Source organism: Cylas formicarius, unplaced genomic scaffold (genome assembly GCF_029955315.1).
Source record: "Cylas formicarius isolate icCylForm1 unplaced genomic scaffold, icCylForm1.1 PGA_scaffold_2__14_contigs__length_35257938, whole genome shotgun sequence".
Taxonomy (NCBI): Eukaryota; Metazoa; Arthropoda; class Insecta; order Coleoptera; family Brentidae; genus Cylas; species Cylas formicarius.
The window spans coordinates 34291351-34313063 of NW_026844319.1; the positions used below are offsets into that span (position 1 = coordinate 34291351).

Sequence of the window (21713 nt, forward strand, 5' to 3'; positions counted from 1 at the left end):
GAACATATAATTGTTACAACAATAGCATGTATTTAAATAAGGTTCTTTCACATGTGCATGGTTGGTTTTAATTTGGTTAATGGATAGTCTGATTTGCAGGATACTGGGCGGATGATCTTTGTAATTCAGCTCAGCTAAGCGATAAAGTATTTTCTACCTCCTTTTTTCCGTGTTACGAGTTTTGTCGGTCGGTCAACCGGAATAGGCTGTCAACTTTTTAATACAGAGCACGAGTAATCTGTTAAACAATTGTGCTTTGTCTGTTTATCCTTTCGTGCTTTGAGTTCCACAAGTTCAGTAGCAAATTTACATGGTTTACAATATGCAGCACTTCACGGCGTTCATGGTAACACAGGAGCTAACCTAAAATTCGTTTTAATTCTTAAATTCTTATTATCTTTCAGAATGTTGAAAGCACGCGGTCTTACATTGATGACCTGTATTCCCAAGATTCTGATAAATGTCTGTCTTCCATAATTTGTATTAAAAACTCCGTAATCGGTTCAAATCGTCAGAAAGAAAGTGTTATTGCCCAAGGTATTGTACCTCGTTTGATATATTTACTCAAGGAAAAGAACGTAAAGGTGTCGATTAGAACCGAAGCGGCGGTAACTATTGGTTCGTTAGCCAAAGGTACTGAAGATCATGTGGGCCTCCTGATCAACTCTGGCATTATGCAAACCTTACTTGATGTGTTAGATGAGTCAGATCCGAAGTTGCTTGATGCCTGCCTTTGTTGTTTGAGAACACTCTCAAGTCAAGACTTAGTTCCCATAAATTGCAAATTTAGGCTAAAGCATTTGCAAAGGCTGCTTTTATTAGGCGGCCCTACCGAAATTCTGCAACGTCAATCTTGTGTTGCTACGATTTTGGGCTCCGCATGTAAAACGTCGATCGAACAAAACGCACTGTGTTCGGTAGGTGGGCCGGCAGTTTTGGCTGCGCTACTCGCAATTGACAATTATTCTGTAAGGATTCCGGTAGTCACTTGTATAGCGAGCATGTGTTTCAATAACTTGGTTGTGGCCAAAGAAGTGGTTAATACTTCCTATAAAGATGTGAAAGTTCCAAGTTACCTCTCAATGCTAATTTCAAGGGATAAACCCGTAGAAATGCAGTTGGAAGCAGCTAGGTGCTTAACAAATTTGCATCGCGCCGAAGCTATTTCGGCATTTGACCCTATTATCACTTATAAAACGTTGCCTTGCTTGGTCAGGCTGTGTCAGGTAAATAGTGTACAGCCTTGATCCATTATAAATGTTACCTAGCTCCATTTTTTTTTATTTTACATTACATTACATTATATGCTTAATTATATTAATTATATACAAGGTTTTTTTACATTAGAGCCACAATTATCCAAAAAAAAAATCGTCGCTTAGATGGAATTTCCAACAATAATAATATTTTATTTTATTTTAAAAAATATATAACTTACTATACTATGCGTTTTTGGCACTCCCTGTATATAAATAAGTCTATAATATTAAATCTGCAGTTTAAACACTACAACTTGTGTGTTAAACTTTTTTTTTTCTAAAAGAAAAGGGTAACATTTATTATGGATCACCTGGTACCCAAAAAACAATGAAAGTGGACAATGCCTCTTTTAGCCCGAAAATTTAGAATCTCACAGGGCTTTGGCGGCGGAAACTTTAGCCTACTTGACCGAGGTAGACTGCAATCTCCAGCAGGTAGCCGCCATTAGTAATCAACTCGTTAGCGCTCTGGTCGATTTGTTAAAGTGTTCTAGTGTAGCCGCACGAGCTGCCGCGTTTAGGTAAGTTCTATTCTAAACAAACCGCGGTTAATGAAGGATGCGCTATCTACAAGTTAGAGGTAAAAAATTCAATGGAGTAGTTCTAAACAGAACTCCTAGGGGGTGGAAGATTCACTCTAAATAAATTGGTATTTCACTTAAAGTATCGAGGACGCTTACGAGGTTAGCGCCAAAATTTCCCGGCCTGGCATAGATACAGTATCACGATAAAACTTTATCTTCTTTTAAATATATATCTTAGTAGGCTGCGGAAAAAAATTGAAGTCTTGCGTCCAATAGTTTTTTATTGACAGCATTTTAAACAAGACGTGTCCGAAAAAATGTCGCAAATAACGCAAATTGAGTATAGAGCAGTCATAAAGTTTTTGACAAAAGAAGGGTTAGCATAAGGGAAGATATTGTTGCGATTGTGGAAGAGGTGGTATTGAGTGATCGACGTTTAAAGGTCAAAGAAATCTCAGAAATTACTAAGCTTTCTGATACAAGTGTTCGTCGAATCCTGCATGATCATTTAGGTATGCATAAGGTTAGTGCAAACTTTTCGGCTATTTAAAAACAGCGCGGTGTCGAGTGTGCGCGGTCTTTTTTGGAACTCTGCGGGTCGGAACCGAAGCCTATGATAGAAACTATTGTGACGGGAGATGAAACGATGGTTCTCTATTATGACCCCCTATCGAAAAAAGAATCAATGGAGTGGCGTCGTAAGGGTGAAGGGCCTCCAAGAAAATTCAGCGTCTGTCAGTCAACAAAAAAGGTGATGGCCACGAACTTTTGGGATTGTGAAGGAATTCTTTTGATAGATTTTAAAGAAACTAATACCACTGTCAGTGGTAAATATTACGCAACATTATTACATAAAATACTACTACCAGTTAGGGAAATGAAGGGATTTTCATTAACTTTCAAACCCTTAAATGTTCGATCCAGTTTTTATTTATTTATTTTTGTCTAAAACGATAATACGCAGTCTCACAAGGTCCAAACCTGTAAAATCAAAATGCCGGTTGGAGATTTATTTTTTTTTTGGGTGTAAGTCTTGACCACCAGGCCAACTATTCCGTCTCGCTCTATAGGGCGTTCGCTTCTCTCGGGGCAAACGACGAAGATATCCGAAAACGAATAATCGACACTAAATGTCTGATGGAGAGGGTGGTCGAGGGTTTGGGCGACGTCAGCAAGGAGATCAACTTGTCGTCTGTCAGATGTTTGCACTCGCTGAGTCGGTCGGTACAGCAGCTGCGGACTACTTTCCAGGACCATTCGGTGTGGAGGCCGCTGATGAGTTTGCTGACAGGTGAGTCCCCCGACCGGAAAGGACGAAAAAAAAAAAAAAAACAAACCCCGCCCTTAGACGACCCCAGTCCCGAGCTGTTGCTCGCCGCCTCGTCGACCCTTTGTAACCTTTTGCTCGAGTTCTCGCCTGCCAAGGAGCCTATTCTGCAGCAGGGCGCCATACAATTGCTGTCCACCCTGACGTCTTCGTCGGATCCCGCTTTACGCCTTAACGGGGTGTGGGCCCTAATGAATCTGGCGTTTCAAGCCGAGCAGAGGGTCAAAAGTCAGATTCTGACCACTTTGGGGACCGATCAGATTTTCAGACTGCTCGCTGATTCGGATACGCGAGTGTTGATGAAAACGCTAGGTTTGTTGCGTAACTTGGTCTCTCCACGCACCCACACCGACGCCATGATGGCGCTGCACGGGCCCCAGGTCATGCAGGGCGTGGTGCTGGTGCTCGAAGGGCCCCACACTCCCGAGGTTAAAGAACAGGCACTCCTAATCCTATCGAATGTGGCGGACGGTGACAGGGCCAAAGACCACATAATGTCGAACGACGACGTGCTGAAGAAGCTCGTGAATTATATGACGCACCCCGCGCCCTGTCTCCAGGAGTCGGCGGTGTTCTGTATAGGAAATCTCAGCAGGCGCGGCGAGCCCGGTGCCCTGGAGCGGATCGGGAGGCTGCGCGAGTTCGGGGTCGTCGGTATATTGCAGCAGCTGCTGGGCACGCCGGACACCATCTTGTTCAACAGGTAGGTCGTTACTCTAAGCTCCGCCCTTTACGCATTAGGACGGAGCCCCGCAGAGGTCATGTTCAATTTTATTAGGAATTAACTAATGAAAGAACTATGTTTCAAAGTAAATACTTTTAAGCTGTAACGAGGTGCTGTAGTTAGAGTCTGTCTCCATGGAGAAGATAGCTCGGTGACGTCATTGTTGGATGCGCGATATTGCGTTCTTTATCGTGTGGTTGAAACTTATTTCGATTACGTGTATTTTATTGTTCTATGCTTGGCGTTTTCACCCGATTTGTAATACCGGTTTGGGGTAAATAATATTATTTCATTAAAATGCCTCATCTTAACAAACATACTAGCCTATAAAATTAAAAGAAATATAAGCGCCCACAAATCACAGGCACGAAACTTAGATATCGTAAATAACCGGCGTGGATTTTCTATCCGCAGCTTTGGGTTTTCTTTGGGACTTTTGGAATTTTTTTTTGAAAACCTATAAAATTTTGTTCCATGTCATTACCGATAATTACAAAAAATTAACATTTTTAAATGAGACAAGTGCTCCTAATGGTGTATCCAAGGTTTTTGGAGATTTTTTATTGGGGCCATTAACAGTAATAAGAATAAACTATCTATGTGTATTGTATTTATATACAAAAAGTTGACCTCAATCTTTCCATGAGCCACGAACTGTCAATTGGTGTCACTGACGACGCTACGTGGTTCTGAAAACGGTTCCATTGACAACTAGTATTGTTTGGAAAGCGTATGTATTCTCTTTTCTAATGGGATTTTGTGATATGAAAGAGCCAGGTAATTGGTTTAATATTAAGTTATTTTTTACCATTTTTAAAATTGCATTAATTATTAAAAGCTACAACTTGTAATGCGAGATGCTGCACGAATAGTTCGGGATACTAGATCTTTTTTTTTTCTTTTCTTTTGGTGTAACTTATCCCACTGAAAAAGGTAAAAGACATGTATTTCTTACCTTTACCTATATTATTATGTGTAATATTTAGAGCTTACCAACTAACTAATAACACTGCTAATAAGCAGCACGAACACGAAACTTTTAAGTCTTTGTTTAAGGTTAACAATAGTGTTTTTCTCAGTTCTCGCCACTCAAGCACATCCATTTTTAAAGTATTTGTTAAAGCTTAAAAAAAAAGCTTTTGTCCAAGTTTTTTTTACAGAAATTCAATTAACACAAACACGAGCGCACTACTCACTAGTTTAAATTATTTGAATTTAATACGCCTTCAAATGCATTGACAGAATACGCAAAACACGTTAGAAGACTTCGCTTATGTCGCAAGCGACCACGTGCGATCGATAATTTTGGCGATGGGATTGGGCAATCCTATTAGGTTTACGATTCTTAACTTAAGCACGAATTTTAAACCATTTATTTGCGTCACCTGAAAATATTTAAGCTCTTTAATACACTTATAAAAATAATATAATAGTCGATATGTTTATATTAACTGCCCAAGTTACCATAAACGACCTCTGTGGGTTTCTCGCTTTGCCCTTGTCGCAAACGGGCATTCGGACAACAATAACCTATTTTTGCAGGGTGAAATCGACTCTGGGACACTTCACCGATATCTAGGAGCGCGAAGGGTAGTTTTTTAGCATAAAAAAGAAGGTGATCCAATGTGATGTATAGACTGACCAGATCCGTTAAGATTAGGGTAAGGCTGAAATTACTGTAACGTTAATGGGAGAGAGAGATAGAGAGAGACAGAGGGAGCGTTGATGCTACGAGGAAAAACGAGATAGATTATTGTTTTATTGTAAATTGAATTTTCGACGTTGACTCGCGCGGATTTCCCGCCGTTTTGTGATTTTATCCTTTCGTATAAATTAAAACCAATCTTTTTTTTTAGTAACGAACGATATATTTCCTTTGTACAAATCAATAAAAATATCACAATGTCGGCCGTTCGGCCGCGCGAATAAATAAATAATTTAAAGCCGGGACGACTAGTGTGGTGTAACCTTAAAAGAGACCCTCGAGGTCGGGTCTTAGGGAGGTTTTGGCTCGGGTTGGGCGGTGACCGGGACGTGTCCGTATCTCGGGCCACCGCACGGCCCTCGAATGGCACTCCGGACACGCGTCCTTTGTTTCCGACGACCTCAGACACGAGTCGTGATAGGAGTGACCGCACGCCCATACGCCGATTACGGTGCCGTTCGTCTCCGCCTCTCTCCTATGCGAAAGCGATTTGCCGCACAGGCCGCAGGTAAGGTTCGACACCGACAAACCTTTTCCGTTGCCATGGAGCATCTTGGCGAGTTCTGAAACAATCAATTGGTTCTCGTCGCTCCCGCACCACAGTGTATGGATTTACCAATCCAAGCGGACGAAATTCAGAAAATCGACTCAACTTTTGGTACTAGCAAGCAACTACGAAAAAAAAATTGAGAGGGCCCATTCAATATGCGCATTTGATAAAAAATTCTTGTTATATTTTCGTCAATATTTTCATTTTTTATTTGTGTCTTCGTGAATCTCAGACACTTTATATTACCTCCTAATAAGATTCATTCAGATGTCATAAAACGTTTAAAACAATCTGATTATCGAGTCGACATTGAAGATTTTTGAAACAGACTGCGGAATGCATTTTGAACGGAGTGAAGTTTCCTGAAATATGAATTATTTATGTAAAGTGATACGTACAAAGATTTTAATATCTGTACGCCAAATATATAGATAACTTTTGTGTATGATCGGTGACTGATTACTATAATAATTTTCTTTTTTAGAATTGTTATGTACCACCACGTACAAAGAACTTGTTGGAATGAATTAAAAATGTCATTGAATATTATTTCCAAACAAAAAAAAAGATTTGTTTTTGTGTCAGCAAAAGTTAAAAAAAATTAATAATATTAGGTACAACAATGTAGTAAAATTTCTAATTTTGAACGCCTCACCTCCGATTTCAATGAAATGTTTACTTTAACATGAACCTCTTAAAATTCAATTTTTCCTTTCAAAAATTTTAACATTCGGATTAAGTACCTTTTATTCAATCAAAAAAGTCCAATTTTTCAGAAATTATGATACTTTTATAAAGCATGTCTTACTTGTGGATTTATCAAACAAACTTTGTTTATTTAATTTTTTTTTTGAATGTTTAATCCCCACAAATGATAAAATAATTTTGCAACCTTAGATTAGTAAAATCATACACTGTGGGCCCCACGCTCGCCGCGTCGATCTTACTGTGATGGAAGTCTTTGCCGGCAATGGTCAAGCTCGCCTTGAGCAAGTCCACATCGCGGTGATAATCGGCGAGCATTCCCCGAAGCAGTTCCCTAACGTCACCGAACCGCGCGTCGGAAACGAGGTCCAGGAGCTGGTCGGGCGGTACGTGGGGAGCCGCCGCGTTGATTAGTTGTCTCAGATAGGCGTTTGGGACGTTCCTCTATCGCGGGGCAGTGCTCAAACGAATGCTAACGTTAAAACGAAAACTTACCTTACTCTGGAGCAGGGCGAGCCACAGCTGCTGCGCACTTTCGTGGTCGAGGTGCTCTGCCCCGCGTACGCACAGGGCAGCCCCTTCCTCGATCATTTCGTGATTGATGAGCAGCTCGAGTGCTTCGAGCCACTCTCCAGATTGTTCCAGGAGCAATGCCGTCGCTCTGTGAACCTGTTAGGGGCGGCACTTTCAATTTCGGCAAAGAGCGATAGTTTCGATAGTGACTGTGGCTAGAGAATACAATACAATAACGCTTTGAAAGGAAATTATGGCAGGCCTTTGAAGGGGGAACTTGGACAGTGCTTGCGTGGACTTTACCTTACCTGAAGTCATCAGATTTTGAGAAGATTTTTTTCCTGAAACTATGTACCATAATTACAGGACTGCCTGTGAAGAGACACTTAAGAGTGAGAAAAATGTAAACTCGCCAAACTAATCAAAGAACTTTGATACTCTTCTAACAGAATGAACTCTCGCAATATGATTTTTTGATATATGATGATTTTTGTATATAATAATAATTTAAGGCTCATTTAACCACAGACGACTCAGAACTTACTTAATTCGTCTTTTTTCTGAAAATTAAATAGAATTTTTTGGTTACAAATAAAAATTTTCGCATCATTAAGTTCACTTGGGATTAACAACTGCTATTTTGATGGAAATTGAAAATTTTATAGTACCACCACAAATAGTGAATTCTCGAATGGGTTAGTAATTTTGTTAAAAGCAAGAACCTTATTGCGGTGCTAAAAGAAAAACCAGTGTACTGATGAGCTCCTTTCTTTCGCAATTTCAACTGATTTAACTATTAAATTAATGGTTTGTTAGTTAATGGCAGCAGGCAGGCTATTTTGTGTGGTTTGAAGAATTAGCAGACAAGATAATAATAACTCTTAACAATGTTCATGTCAAAAATTAATCGGGAACCCTTTAATATCATTATTAATAATATCTAATGATAATGCAAGTCGAGAAGTTGGCCTGTAAAATTCACATAATTAAGACTAGTAGGAATTATATTCTGAACCCTGAAATACACATAAATGGAAAAGAAATACAAGAACCAAAATGTAGAATTCAAACTTCAAAAATTCAAAATAAAATCGAAACCTTTAATATGTAGACCCTAAGACCAATACTGAAAATGTCCTGAGCTGGACTAGCGAGACCATGAGGCCAAATAACAAAAGTACCGTCGACGTAGCGTGTCCACAATTTTGGTTTTAGATGAAAAGTGTCGAGAGCTTTCTTCTCAAAGGCTTCCGTAAATATATTCGCGATGACTGGTGATAGTGGGGAATCCATAGCTGTTCCCGACGTTTGTTCAAAAATTCGACCGTTATAAGAAAAATATGTTCCCGATAAGCATTTTTCGATTAAGGCGAGAAGGTTTGGTTCCAGATTCTCGGATTTTAATATATCTGAAATGTAAAGAGGGATTCTACGTCGAAACTAACTAGAATATCTTGTTTAATTGTTCAATGAAGTTGAAGGAATTAAAGGACTAAAACAAATAAATTCACCAGCTGTTGCCGAGCACACTCATGAAACCGGGCATAAAATTTTATTCGATAAAACTTCTATCAATGAAAAATCCGAGAGTCTGTAGAAACCTATAAACAACCTAACAATCTTAACCGCGACTCAGGTCTCTACCTGTCACCAATTGGAGAATCAGTCATCCGAGACGGTGTTTATACGCCTCATTAGCGCCCCCCTCAAATAATCTATAAGCAGGTACAGAGTAAAATACGAGCCGGTTTCAGTCAAGCTCTGAAGAAGCCAACAGGATGATCGGCGAAACGTCAGCAATTTCGACCGACGCAGGAGGAATCCCCAGAAGTTTTGTAAAAAGTATGAAGGTTAAAGAAATTTCACAATAGGACGTACCCCGTACTTTTCCGTTATCTGCAACGCCTCTTTCGTCCGACACATACCTAGCTGCACGTAACTGTATACCGCGCCACTATCCCTGACGCACAGCTGTCCGAGATACTTTTCCGCGAGGGGCGGTGGCAATTTCGCGTCGCCCGCCACCACCTCGCTCAAAAATCGATACTGCAAGTCTCCGCGGCCGTCCAAGATCGACGCCAATTGTTCGATACTATCGGAAAAATGTTCGATCGCGATCTCGGCCGCGTTCTCCTCGCTCGTCCGCGCCAAATCTTCGAAACATTCGAAAAACTGTTCGCGCACGCGCCTTTCTGGCACGTTCACGTAACTCGCGACGTAACCGAACGCTTCGAGCTTGCGCGTGGGATCGTTGACGTAACACCGCAACACGTGACGATAATCGCGACGTAGTTCGTAGAGCCGTTCCGCTACCCGGTAACATTTAGACGCGAGCGCCATCTCGAGCATTCGGTCCGAATCGATACGCACGAGTTTCCCCGCCCGTAACAAATCGAGCCACGCCTGTTCGCGTTCCGCCTGGTCGCGGAAGTTGAGACCTTCCGCCTCTGTCGTCGTTAGGCGATGGATCGCGACGTTCAACAACGCGTCGTCGATACGAAGCCTCTCCTGCACGACCAGTCGGGCCACAAAGCACGCCAATACGATCACTTCCCCTTCCTGAAAAGGGAAGACGCAGGTAAGCCGGCTCTCTCTCGGACATTTAGTCAGAATCTACCACGGATTAGCAACAAACTATAAATTAGTCTCTGATTGGGTTGTTGCTCTTCGCTGCTACGATTTGCCTTTTCATAGCTAAACGCGATGCATACAGTGATGAAACCAAAGGCATTAACGGAGAGACCGTGAATAATTTAAGATACGCGGACGATACACTTCTAATAGCAGATAGTGCTGAGAGATTGCAGAAATTAATAGACCAACTAGTAGAGGCATGCGAGATATATGGTATGAGGCTTAATTGCAGGGAAACCAAAATGTGTGTAGTAAAAACGATGAGTTTAGGGCCAATAAACAGCGGATAGATAGACTGAGATGGCTTTTACCCGATGAAAATCTATTTAACGCAATTAAATTAGAACAAAAAATGTTAAGATTTTAGGTAACACCGTGCCTTTATCAAATACAAAGGATGGCGATATTTCAACGCCTACGGTGACGCATTTAAATCCAATTGGTTATTAAGTAATAGATTCGAATATCTCATTTTGCAAATCTCCATAGCTTCCAACAAAGTTGGTTTTTTGATTTTTGATTGATGACATAAAATATCAAAATTTTTAGACGCCTTTTTATGTTCGTTAATGCGTTAAATACAGTTATCTAGTTCCGTCTCTATGGTAAATTTTATATGGTTATGTATGGAGTTAATATAATTCAAAAAGGACTGCACTTGCCTGTCCGTTCTAGTGAAACAACCAAAAACGTCATCTATGTATCCATAAAAGCAGAGAAATAATTTTATAAATTGTAATGAACCTTGAACAGCCTTAGGAGGGATTTTAAATTCTTTAACCTTGTTAATTAGTTCGAACGATTTTTTTTAAATTTCATTGAGAATTTACCCGATGGTGCTGTTATAAAAGAAACTACACGCCTTATTGGTATATCCTGCTCGTGTTATTATACAACATACAAAGCTTTTGAGATTGGCTGACCAGTTTATAGCAAAAATTTTATGGCAAAAGCAGTAGGATAGTAATTGGTTAATAAGGGTCACTGAAAGAAGTAATAAAAGCACACGCACGCATCAAAATAGAAATGTAAGTCTCAGAAAATGATGCAAAAATGCGTGCGTATACCACGGATTTGGAAAAGGTGGGGCCAAATGCGTGTATAGACAAAACAAACCCCCGATAAGCAATGTCAAGGCAAATTGTACTATAGCATATTAATGGTACGGTCCGCCTAAACGGGATCCGGATGGGGCGGCGCTTACGCTGAAATCGGGCACCGCGACGACTTGGGAGAGGATCTGCACTAGTCGTTGGCGCTGCAGCAGCCCCATCTCGCCCGCGAACTCGTCCTCCGTGAATGCCAGCTCGATGACGTTCAGGCACTCCCTGATGTTGTACCGTAGGAGCGCCCTCAGGTAGGGATAAATCGGTTCATCCGCTTTACCGTTTATCGAGTGGACGGTCTCGAGACACCGGAGTATATCGTGCTTAACCCTCGCCACTTCAGTTTCCGGTATATTGCCGGTGGGGTAGCCCAGACCCGCCAAGCACGACGACACATACACCAACATTGTGTTCCCTAACCTAAGAAAATATTCATGTCTTGTTATGAGAATCGTTCTATTTTTATTTATTATTTATATATTTTTTTTATCTTTAGCGCCTGGTGAATTCATTTTTTAAATGCAAAGGAGCTACCGTTAAATAAACAACAAAAACCTAATAAAAGACGAAACATGACATAGTGGACTACGACCTGTGGAAACTAAAAAGAAACTAAACTAATTAATAGAAAAAATGAAAACAAAATCTAAACAATTATCTTGATTGGGGTTTAAAGGCCGTCGTCGGTTGGAATTACTTCCTAACGTTTCGTTAGCACGAGTGGCGAGCTTCTTCAGAGGTCCTTCCATCTCCGATGTTGGACGTAGACTGATGATTTCTCCTGCACAGGTTGTATTTATGCCGATTGGTGGTGGGCGGGGCTCCAGAACTTCCAGATGGAACTTGAACACCTGAAAACTGCGTTCGAGGCAAATGGCTACAGCAAGAGAGAGATCGAGAGATCAATGAACTCAAGATCATCAAGATCACGGGATACCGAACAACGACCCTCCACCTCCCACGCATATCTGCCGTATATTCCGAGTGTCACCGACAGGATTGGCAGAGTATTGAAAAGACACGACATCAAAACAATCTTTAAGCCTACAAAGAAAATCCAGCAGACCATCAGGTCAGCGAAGGACACGAGGGACTCACTTTCAGCTGCAGGAGTCTACCGCATTCCGTGTTCATGCGGAAAGGTCTACATCGGAACTACCAAGAGATCAATGGGAACGAGACTTAAGGAGCATAAAGCAAGCTGCAGGCTAGGACATACAGAGAAGTCTGCAGTGGCTGAACACGCACTGGGCAGCGGGGAACACAGGATACACTTTGAGAGCTGTAAGTTACTAGCATCGGTCAACGGCTATCACAACAGACTAGTCAGGGAAGCCATTGAGATACAAAAACACCCACACAATTTCAACAGAAAGGAGGAGACCCTTGGACTCAACCAAATCTGGAACCCGATCCTTAGGAACGCCCGAGCAGTACCGATCGATATCCCGAGACCAACCGAAACGGAACAAGCCCCGCCCACCACCAATCGGCATAAATACAACCTGCGCAGGAGAAATCATCAGTCTACGTCCAACATCGGAGATGGAAGGACCTCTGAAGAAGCTCGCCACTCGTGCTAGCGAAACGTTAGGAAGTAATTCCAATCGACGACGGCCTTTAAACCCGAATCAAGATAATAGCTTATCAACGGGCCGCGAAAGCCTTAACCAATTTATCAAAATCTAAACAATAATAATAATATAACATTACTGTTTTTTTTTCGTAAATTAAACACGAAATAATTTGTTTATTTTCGAGATTGGTTTATGTCTAGTAATAATAATAATAAAATATCCCTATTATTGCAAAATAGGAAACGCGATTTCTGACACTTGACTAGTCAGAAGAAACAGATAAAATATAAATACAATGTAACTAAAGAATAAAAGAAAGGTAAAAAAGAAATACAATCAATTGAAAAAAATCACGGTTCTTGTTATTGATTTGTAAAAAATTATTATCTAATCATTTAATTGTTCAATAATAGTGTAGAAATGGCAGACGTACATTTTATGCATGTGCAAACTGAAATTTCTTGAAAGCTTCTCGACGTCTCAGATGCGTTCATTAATAAATTTCGTTGCCAAACACAACTATTTAGCAGCACCCAACTCAATATTTTTTCTCAGTATGCAATGCTAAACAGTTTTTTTTTATTTGAAAGCTGTCAGTTTTATGAAAAACTTACAAAAAAGTTTCTAACAAAACCCCTCTATCCAAACCCATCGTTCCATCTTTTTGTTTCTACAATAAATAATATTTATTTATTATTATTATAGTAGCCGATAAATATAGTAACAAATATATACTATAGAGAACACTTGTTGGATATAAAAAATACTTTTTGTAAATCACTTGAACAGATCCTCCGCCCCACATTATTATTCCATACCGCAAAAACGACTCTAGGAGACTATAGTATTAATAAAAATTGCTCAGTTACGTCATCATTTTTCATACAAATCTTCGGTAGATTTTAATACCCACACTCAATTTGGAATATTATTTATCAATTTTATAGTACAAAAGTAAGGGTCATCATGGTCTTTACGGGACACCTCATTGATAACCGCTCACCTGTTGTTGGTCGGCGTGAGATCGGCTAAGAATTCTATCAACGGACTCGTGTAGTCTCCTAGCGTTTTGGTCGTGATGTGTATCCAGGCGTTGTACAGTCCGAGCTTCTTGCACAGCTTCAGCGCCTGGTGCAAGTCGAGACAGCCGATGTCCAGAGAGAGGAGCACCCTCTCGAGAAGCTGATGGTCTTTATCGGCCAGGTAACGCACCAGCATCTGCGACACGGTCGGCGCGAGCTCTTTCAGCGTTCCCGCGCATATATGATCGGACAGCAACGCGTAATACCATTCCAGGTTGTGCGAGTCGGTGGACACGGCCTCCAAAAGATCCTCGCACAAAATATCCCTAAAAATAATCGGCTCATTCGTTTAATTTCGAGATGGCGCGTAATATTTGCCGTTTGCCGAGCTTGACGCAACAGTTGACGGCGGCCGTGAGGCTGTCTTTGTCGACGCTGTTCTGGTTCAAGCCGTTCAAATACTTCCGCAGAAGCTGCATGGTGAGGCCTTCGCGGCCCGAACCTTCTTCTGCCGCGAGGTTAAGTGCCTCTGTCCACCGACCCTGATCGCTCAGGTAAAAAATTCTTTCGGGCCACGTGCGCATCTTAACCATGTGCACGGCGCTAGTACCTAAAATCAACAACTGGCTGCCGCGACTCGACAGGCTGTTGTAGCACGCCCTCTCGCCGGCCAACGCGAAAGCTTCGCTAACACCACCGCCTACGGCGAGTGCCTTGAAGTGGGCGGAACTATATACGAGGCCGGCGCTGGACAGTTCCAGTACTTCCAACTCCCTTTGGGTCCTGACCTCCACCAGCCGCAGGTTTTCCTGATCGTCCAGTAGGGCCAGGTGTCTCGGACCTACCCAGTGGGCGTGGTTAAAAATTGCGAGCAACGCTTATAATCAATTCTTGCTAAGGACCATTGGATCCTATGAATTTGTAGCATATATACTGCCTTAATCCCACTTTATCTGACAGATCTCATCACACCAAGGTCAAGAAAAATATTTCTACTCATAATTTTTCGTAATACTTTTTACAAAGCTACTGGATTGCTCCTGCGTCGGTTTTTGCTAACGTTTCGCCAATCATCCTGTTGGCTTCTCTCAGTTTCAGTCAAGCTCTGAAGAAGCCAACAGGATGATTGGCGAAACGTCAGCAATTTCGACTCAGCAAATACCGACGCAGGAGGAATCCAGTGTTCCCGAGAGAAGCGTATCGTGCTTGCTTTTATTTATTTATGTTCTAAAAAACTCATTTCTTTGCAATGAATTGCGCAAATTGAATATCAGAATGCGGCATTTCTATAAATGGCTGTTTCGCCAAAAAAAAAAATGCCAGCAATATATGTGCCAATTAGTACTTCAATATTTCTATGGTACCTACAAAAAACTATGCGATTCTACGATGGTACCCGTTGTTGCGATGAAGTGCCGGACAATAATAAAAATGAGCCTTGATTAAAAATATTCAAAAAAATAATGACAATATATTCGGGTAGTTCATAGCTTGTTTATGTCAATTACAATAGTTATTAATCATATTATTATTCCTCTTCGACCCGATATTCGATTTTTGTTGTCATACATCTGAAAGCGACACGGAATATTATTTTTTATTTTTCTTAGTTGTTACGCAAGTATCATGAACTGAGATATTAAAACACTTAAAAAGTTAGGATGAAAAAAGTATCACTGTTATTACTAGCTTTTCTTATCGCATTATTTTCAGCTATCTTAATATTTTGTATATTGAAATATTAGTAGTTTCGTTTTCAAACACTAATTACAACATTTTCCTTCTTTAATTTTGTTGATGTCATGTCTCGTGATATCTTTTTAAAATCAAAGTATTTGCTATAAGTGAATACGTTGGCCATTTTCACTAACATGCTACTTGCTTGTAGTAGCTTCTTGACAAAGGTAAAAACATGTACTTTGAAATACAATTGCTTATTTTTACTAGCTTGTACTTAGTATATATCAGCAGTTGTTGCTATTAAAATAATTGCAATTACATTTTCATTTATTTTAAAAACTGCCAAAATGAAAGACAAAAGCACGCCCGTGCGGTGAGCAGGAAATCTAGAATCGAAGCTTGCAACTTACAAATTTACACAACAGGTGAATATTGCAATATCAATACCACAATGCCCGACTGTATTTAAAATACCTCTACCCTGATTTATAACTCAGTACCTGTTCCTATAAAGATTTTACACAAATATTTAAAAATCGTCTGAAAAGTTTTGTGTGCCGCAGATCATTGACTCTATTTACTTTTTGTACCCGTTTATGTGATACATTTTTTTATGGTTGTGATTGTATTTTTTTTTGTGATGATATTGAGTGCATGCGTACATGCACTTTCCTTGGTATGGAGTAGCAAAGAAAAACAAAGAAGAGACAGCAAAACAAGAACAACAAAAAGACAACCAAAACAACCAGGAAATAAAAGAGAAAAGATTTAAAATTCACCTCCTAGAGGAAGAAACAATAAGAGATTTGTACAGACGTAGACTTGATGAAAAACTAATAGAGTTCAATTTTAATAATTTAACAGACACTTACGAACACGTGAAGAAGAGCATTAAAGAGGCAGCTTATGAAGCATTAGGAGAGGAAGACGGAAAGAACAAAAAATATACAGAAGAACTTAGTGAGGAAGCTATTGCAGCTATTCAGGAAAAAAAGCGCTTACACCAAAAATGGCTCTGTACAAATTCGGGAGAAGACCTACAGAAATATAAGGACAAAAACAGAGAAACAAAGAAACTAATTAGTAAAGAAAAAAATGGAAAATGGGATAGACTCTGCCAAAACATACAACAGTATACAGGAGGTACAAGATGCTCGGAATCATGGAGAACAATAAGATCTGTCAGATCAAATACCAAAGAGAAAGTCAATATACAGTTTATCAAAGAAACCGAATGGGAAAATTATTATCAACAACTACTAACGGAGACACGACCACAATTCTGGCAACAACTAACATACCAAATACAACCTAACAACAATCTAAAGCATGTAACAATAGAAGAAAAAGAAATAATAAAAGCCATTAAAGAATTAAAAAACAAAAAATCACCAGGGCCAGGGGGGATAGTGAATGAACTTATTAAGTATGGGTCGGACAGATTATTCAGAATATTGAAAAACATGTTTGAAAGAGCAATAAATGGAGAAACGTTACCAAGGGAGTGGAATACGGCATATATAAGCTCTATTTTCAAGAAGGGGGATCGTAGGAAGTGTACCAACTACAGAGGAATTAGCATTATATCAAGCATGGGAAGACTATATGGAAAGATAATCAAAAACAAAATAGAAGACCAGATAATAGGGAAAATAGGTGAAGATCAAGCCGGTTTCACGGCAGGGAAGTCATGCGTTGATCAGATATATACGGTAAGGCAGACTATCGAAAAGAAAAAAGCTAAAAACAGAGACATCCATTTAGCATTCATAGATATAAGAAAAGCTTATGACTCCATACCCAGACAACAACTTTGGAAAGCAATGGAAGATATTGGGATAGAAAGAGAACTAATAAAAGCCGTAGATACAATGTACAAGAACAACGAGTTGTCGGTTAAAATAGGTAATAGGTACACAAATCGATTCACAACATCAAAGGGCCTACTACAAGGATGCCCTACATCAACAACGTTGTTTAAAATCTATCTTGAGAGGACGCTAACACAATGGAAAAGAAAATGTCAAGGTATGGGAGTCCCAGTACGCGACGACCAGTTATACACCCTAAGCTTTGCCGACGACCAGGTGGTCATAGCCCAGGATGAAGACGACTTGAGTTACATGCTCAGAAAGCTGAAACAGGAATATGAGAAGGTAGGTTTGGAAATAAACTTCGAAAAGACAGAATATCTAACAACAAAAGAAGGGGAAATCGAAGATTTGGAAATAGATGAAAACACAACCGTAAAAGCAACAGACAAATTTAAATACTTAGGGTATATAATAACAAAAGATGGATCAACAGAAGAAGAAATCAAATCTAGACTAGGTCAAGGTAGAACATGTATAAAACAACTGAACTCCATTATATGGAACAAGAAATTAACAAAGAAAACAAAAACAACAATATTTAAGACAATAGTAGAAAGTATAATTACATACGGAGCAGAAACCTGGCTATTGAACAAAAAGAGCAGATCTAAAATAACCGCCGTAGAAATGGAATATTGGAGAAGGTGTTGCCAACGAACACGCATGGATAGAATACGTAACGCAGAAATCAAGAGGCAAATGAATGTAGAAAAAGACTTATTAACTACAATAGCAGAAAAACAGCTTAAATGGTATGGTCATGTCAGACGAAGTGACGATAGACGGTGGATAAAGAAAATCACAGAGTGGAGCCCTATGGGACGTAGAAAGAGAGGAAGACCCAGAAGATCGTGGAGGGATGAAATAGATGAAGCCATGGAGGAAAGGGGGTTGGAAGACGGAGATTGGAATGACAAAGATGAATGGAGAGTCTGGTTGAGAGAGGGAAAACGGCGCGAGCTGTAACAAACCCCATATATATATATATATATATATATATATATATATATATATATATATATATATATATATATATATATATATATATATATATATATATATATATATATATATATATATATATATATATATATATATATATATATATATATATAATATATATATATATATGCATATATATATATATATATATATATATATATATATATATATATATATATATATATATATATATATATATATATATATATATATATATATATATATATTGAGTGCTGATTATTCAAATACCCTCAGTGGTACTCTTCATCTTTGCATGTAATATTTTAACTTTTCATGCAATAGTTTTTTTCAAAAATTGAACTGAGGATGCTTTTACTTGATGAACATCCATTTATCAAAATAAATAAGAACTTAAAGTTCAGATTTTCACGAAATTGTATATTTTTACATGACAACACCATGTCTATATCACATTTGATAAAGGCACGGTGATTTTTTCTCATTTTTGTTTATTTTTAATTTGCTCGTCGGTACAGAATTTCAATGCATATCATCGTTAATACCTATTTGGTTAGTTTTCAATTATAAATGTAGTCCATATAGCTATTAGATAATATAGTGTCCCTATTATGGTCAAAATTAATACTATGCACGCGGCATTGATGTTTTCGTGGAAATCAATTTTCCTCCGCATTTCCCCCACTAACCTGCACTTTTCTTCCTAACAACGATTTCCACTGACTTAACTCGTCTTACCAGAACATTTAGAAAGAAGTTGTAAAAATGCAAAACTTATTGACGATATGTCAGTGGTTAGAAACGAGATTTCAAGTCTCTTAATTTTGTTCATATTTGCTTCATTATCTCTAGTAACTATATGATATAACCTAATAGGTTAGCGGATTACGTACCGAGCCAATGGAGTGAAGTTATGTTGTAGGTTAGTTCGACGTTGCGTAAAGGAATGAGTCTAACTTGGCCGTTGTGCGCGACGAGTTTCGTGTAAAACAAGGAAGTGCCGCGGCCCCACGCCAATACAGGTTGAAAAACTTTCCCGACGGAGACGAGCTGCCAAGATATCAACGGTAGCGACGTTGATATCCTTGGTAACTGTTGACTAAAGTGTACCTTAAGGCGGGGCCTCACCGATATAACGATAACCTGGAAAAGGATCGAATCGAGTTTATCCGCATAAAAGCAGCGAAAAATGTTACCTTAGATAAGGTGGCCATGGCGACAATGACGTGACGACTAAGAAAACCGATATCGTGGCCTTGAGTGAGGGGCTCGAAAACGCAGACCTCACCACGCGCCCCCGAAAACAGGCATTTGGAATCCCATGAGCGGACACCGAGTCGCCTATTGAAGGACACTGAAAAGACGCAGCCCGATGAGTCGCCGCATAACGCGAGGTTACTTAGGAACGAGAAGCGGAGGTGTAGGACCGCAGTTTGAGGCGCGTGCGCGTCTGGCAGTCTTCGTAAAATATCCCCATTTTTAGTGTCAAGCATCGAAATGTAACCTCTCTCATAACTAAGATGAATATTGTTTATTTCCTATGTATACGTCTGATTTTTATGTAAACTAACCCAACGAGAAGCCTGGTTGATTCCAAATTAAATGCTAAAGCAGATATAGCCCCTTCATCTGACGAGTTAGGGTCATGGTGGCACCAACACAGGTTCTGTTCAGAATCAAATGCCAAAATATATCCGTGTGATGTTCCAATGGCGACATACTTCAAACTGTTGGTTATTACAGTCGGCAGACCTGCTCTAACTCTGTCCTAAACAGTTTAATATAAACTATTTTTTTCTGCAATATTTTTAAATTTTGTGTGAATTTCTCACCGAGGCTGAGGATAATTGGTTCGACACCCCCTGCAAGACGCAGTGGAAAAGCATTGATCGAAATCTGGCAGTCATGCTTTGAAATGAATATAAAGAAGCGCTGTCGCTTCCCTCTTCTGATTCCATGTCCCATAAGACCCTCTCCAGCGACGGAAGAGTGGCTTCCGGTATCTCAAACTCCAAATCATTGATCTGCAAGGCGAAAACATTAAACCATCAATTAAAAACCCATTTAAATTGCATAGATCATTAGCCGCACTTCTTTCAAATCCAAGAGAGACTCGTCCGAGTCCTCTATCAGGAACTCCTCGCTTTCAGAACCCATTTTCTCAATTAGTCCGGCATTAGTCTAGTTTGTTTAAACAAATTAAATTATTTGTAGGAGGTGTCGTACGGCTGTCAATCATGGAATAGTACGCGTTTCTTCTTCTTTCTGCTTTTTAACGAAATTTTACTTGACATTGCCATTATTATAAAATTGGGACCAGTCCGATAAAAATGTATGTTTCCCATATAACGAACATGGGAATCGGCGAAATTGACAAATATTTAAAAATAAAAAAATTAGGCTTGCATTTGTAAATTCATCAGTACCCATCCAACTTACCATTGCTGAATTTTAAGTGATAAACGAACCAAATTCGAGTCGTTCTGCGGTATAAATAAAAAATAAACAATAAAACAGAATCATAACAAGTTGTCTAGTAGAGTGCAAAATTTTAAAAAGACAATGTCTCATAGTGACAGCGAAATCAGGGACACCATAAAAAAAAGAAAACAGTTCGATCCAAAATTGAAATTCAAGGCGTTGGCGAAGTACAACAAAAGACAACTGAGATTCGAGGGAGCGCTGAAGCATAGACTGGAACCCATTTACTACGAATTGAGGCTAATTCGAGCGGTGAATACTTATAACACGGAACAGGTGAAAAAGCTTTTGGAAAACGGCGTAAGTCCAAATAGTACAGACTATGAAGGACGCAGTGCCCTACACATAGCAGTTAGCAAAGGTTACGCGGACGTAGTGCAGCTTTTGCTGGGTTATGGCGCTGACCCCAACAAACGAGACATCCTACAGAATACCCCGCTACATTTGGCCGCGTGCGTCCACAACTTGCCGATAATTTCTATGTTGTTAAATGCGAAAGCAGATGCCAGTTCCTTGGATATCCACGGGCGAAATCCCTTACAATTGGCATCTAGTAAACTTGATATATTGCGCCGAAGTTGGCGCGAGGGCTCAATAGAAATGGTCAAGCTGCGAGCAGAATTGGTGCAGGTCATAGATTTGCTTTTGTCGTTTTTCATGAGAGAGGCGGAAGACCGATCGGAAAGGGTAGATATGAATCGGGCGAATGTGAACGAACTTCAATTGATTAAATTGTCGTTAAACTCGAGTCCTGTGGAATTATTGGATAACCAAATGACCAAACTCTTGAACGATATTGAAAAAATCCAGATTAAGTAAATTTTTATGTTAAGATACAGAGTGGGTGAGTGCTGTTCCTGTGATTCGCTCTTAACTTCCACGAAATTATGCGTTTGTTTATAGTCTTGTAATAAATACCAAAAATAAAAAAAAGCAAATACACTTAGGAATACTTTGAGCTTTATTTTTAATTTTCTACGTTGCAAGGGAGTGAGATAGATAAACCAAGTAAGTTTCTACTTATTTTTTCTAATAACACAACAATAATAAC

The 21713-nt window shown here is 39.5% G+C and overlaps 3 protein-coding genes across 4 annotated transcripts; 2 read left to right on the forward strand and 1 right to left on the reverse strand.

Moving 5' to 3' along the window:
• The first annotated feature begins 96 nt into the window (after window positions 1-96).
• Window positions 97-5514, forward strand: LOC132697695 (armadillo repeat-containing protein 8-like). The gene is made up of 6 exons (XM_060663266.1): window positions 97-346; window positions 405-1226; window positions 1614-1780; window positions 2854-3074; window positions 3132-3813; window positions 5377-5514. Exons 1-6 carry the CDS (start codon window positions 311-313, stop codon window positions 5411-5413), a joined length of 1965 nt encoding a protein of 654 aa, XP_060519249.1. The 5' UTR covers window positions 97-310; the 3' UTR covers window positions 5414-5514.
• Window positions 5515-5776: 262 nt separating this feature from the next.
• LOC132697694 (vacuolar protein sorting-associated protein 8 homolog) lies at window positions 5777-20412 on the reverse strand. 2 transcript variants are annotated; one of them, XM_060663264.1, is made up of 12 exons: window positions 20273-20412; window positions 20014-20205; window positions 19753-19949; window positions 19378-19696; window positions 19075-19324; window positions 14025-14487; window positions 13628-13972; window positions 11146-11467; window positions 9186-9866; window positions 7290-7463; window positions 7037-7238; window positions 5777-6102 (listed from the first exon to the last, which is right to left on the reverse strand). In XM_060663264.1, exons 1-12 carry the CDS (start codon window positions 20336-20338, stop codon window positions 5804-5806), a joined length of 3510 nt encoding a protein of 1169 aa, XP_060519247.1. In that variant the 5' UTR covers window positions 20339-20412; the 3' UTR covers window positions 5777-5803. The 2 variants fall into 2 exon arrangements, with proteins under 2 accessions (XP_060519247.1, XP_060519248.1); XM_060663265.1 differs by lacking the exon at window positions 9186-9866.
• Window positions 20413-20578: 166 nt separating this feature from the next.
• Window positions 20579-21604, forward strand: LOC132698319 (ankyrin repeat domain-containing protein 54). The gene has a single exon (XM_060664314.1). It carries the CDS (start codon window positions 20744-20746, stop codon window positions 21479-21481), a length of 738 nt encoding a protein of 245 aa, XP_060520297.1. The 5' UTR covers window positions 20579-20743; the 3' UTR covers window positions 21482-21604.
• The last annotated feature ends 109 nt before the right edge of the window (window positions 21605-21713 follow it).

Coding starts and splice junctions, on each gene's coding strand:
- LOC132697694 (XM_060663264.1), bottom strand. CDS start 20,338: ATGGGTTCTGAAAGCGAGGAGTTCCTGATAGAGGACTCGGACGAGTCT. Junction 19,325..19,377: donor CCATGGCCACCTTATCTAAG/GTAACATTTTTC, acceptor ATCCTTTTCCAG/GTTATCGTTATATCGGTGAG. Junction 13,973..14,024: donor TGCGTCAAGCTCGGCAAACG/GCAAATATTACG, acceptor GATTATTTTTAG/GGATATTTTGTGCGAGGATC.
- LOC132697695 (XM_060663266.1), top strand. CDS start 311: ATGGTTTACAATATGCAGCACTTCACGGCGTTCATG. Junction 347..404: donor AGCACTTCACGGCGTTCATG/GTAACACAGGAG, acceptor ATTATCTTTCAG/AATGTTGAAAGCACGCGGTC. Junction 1,227..1,613: donor GCTTGGTCAGGCTGTGTCAG/GTAAATAGTGTA, acceptor TGCCTCTTTTAG/CCCGAAAATTTAGAATCTCA.
- LOC132698319 (XM_060664314.1), top strand. CDS start 20,744: ATGTCTCATAGTGACAGCGAAATCAGGGACACCATAAAAAAAAGAAAA.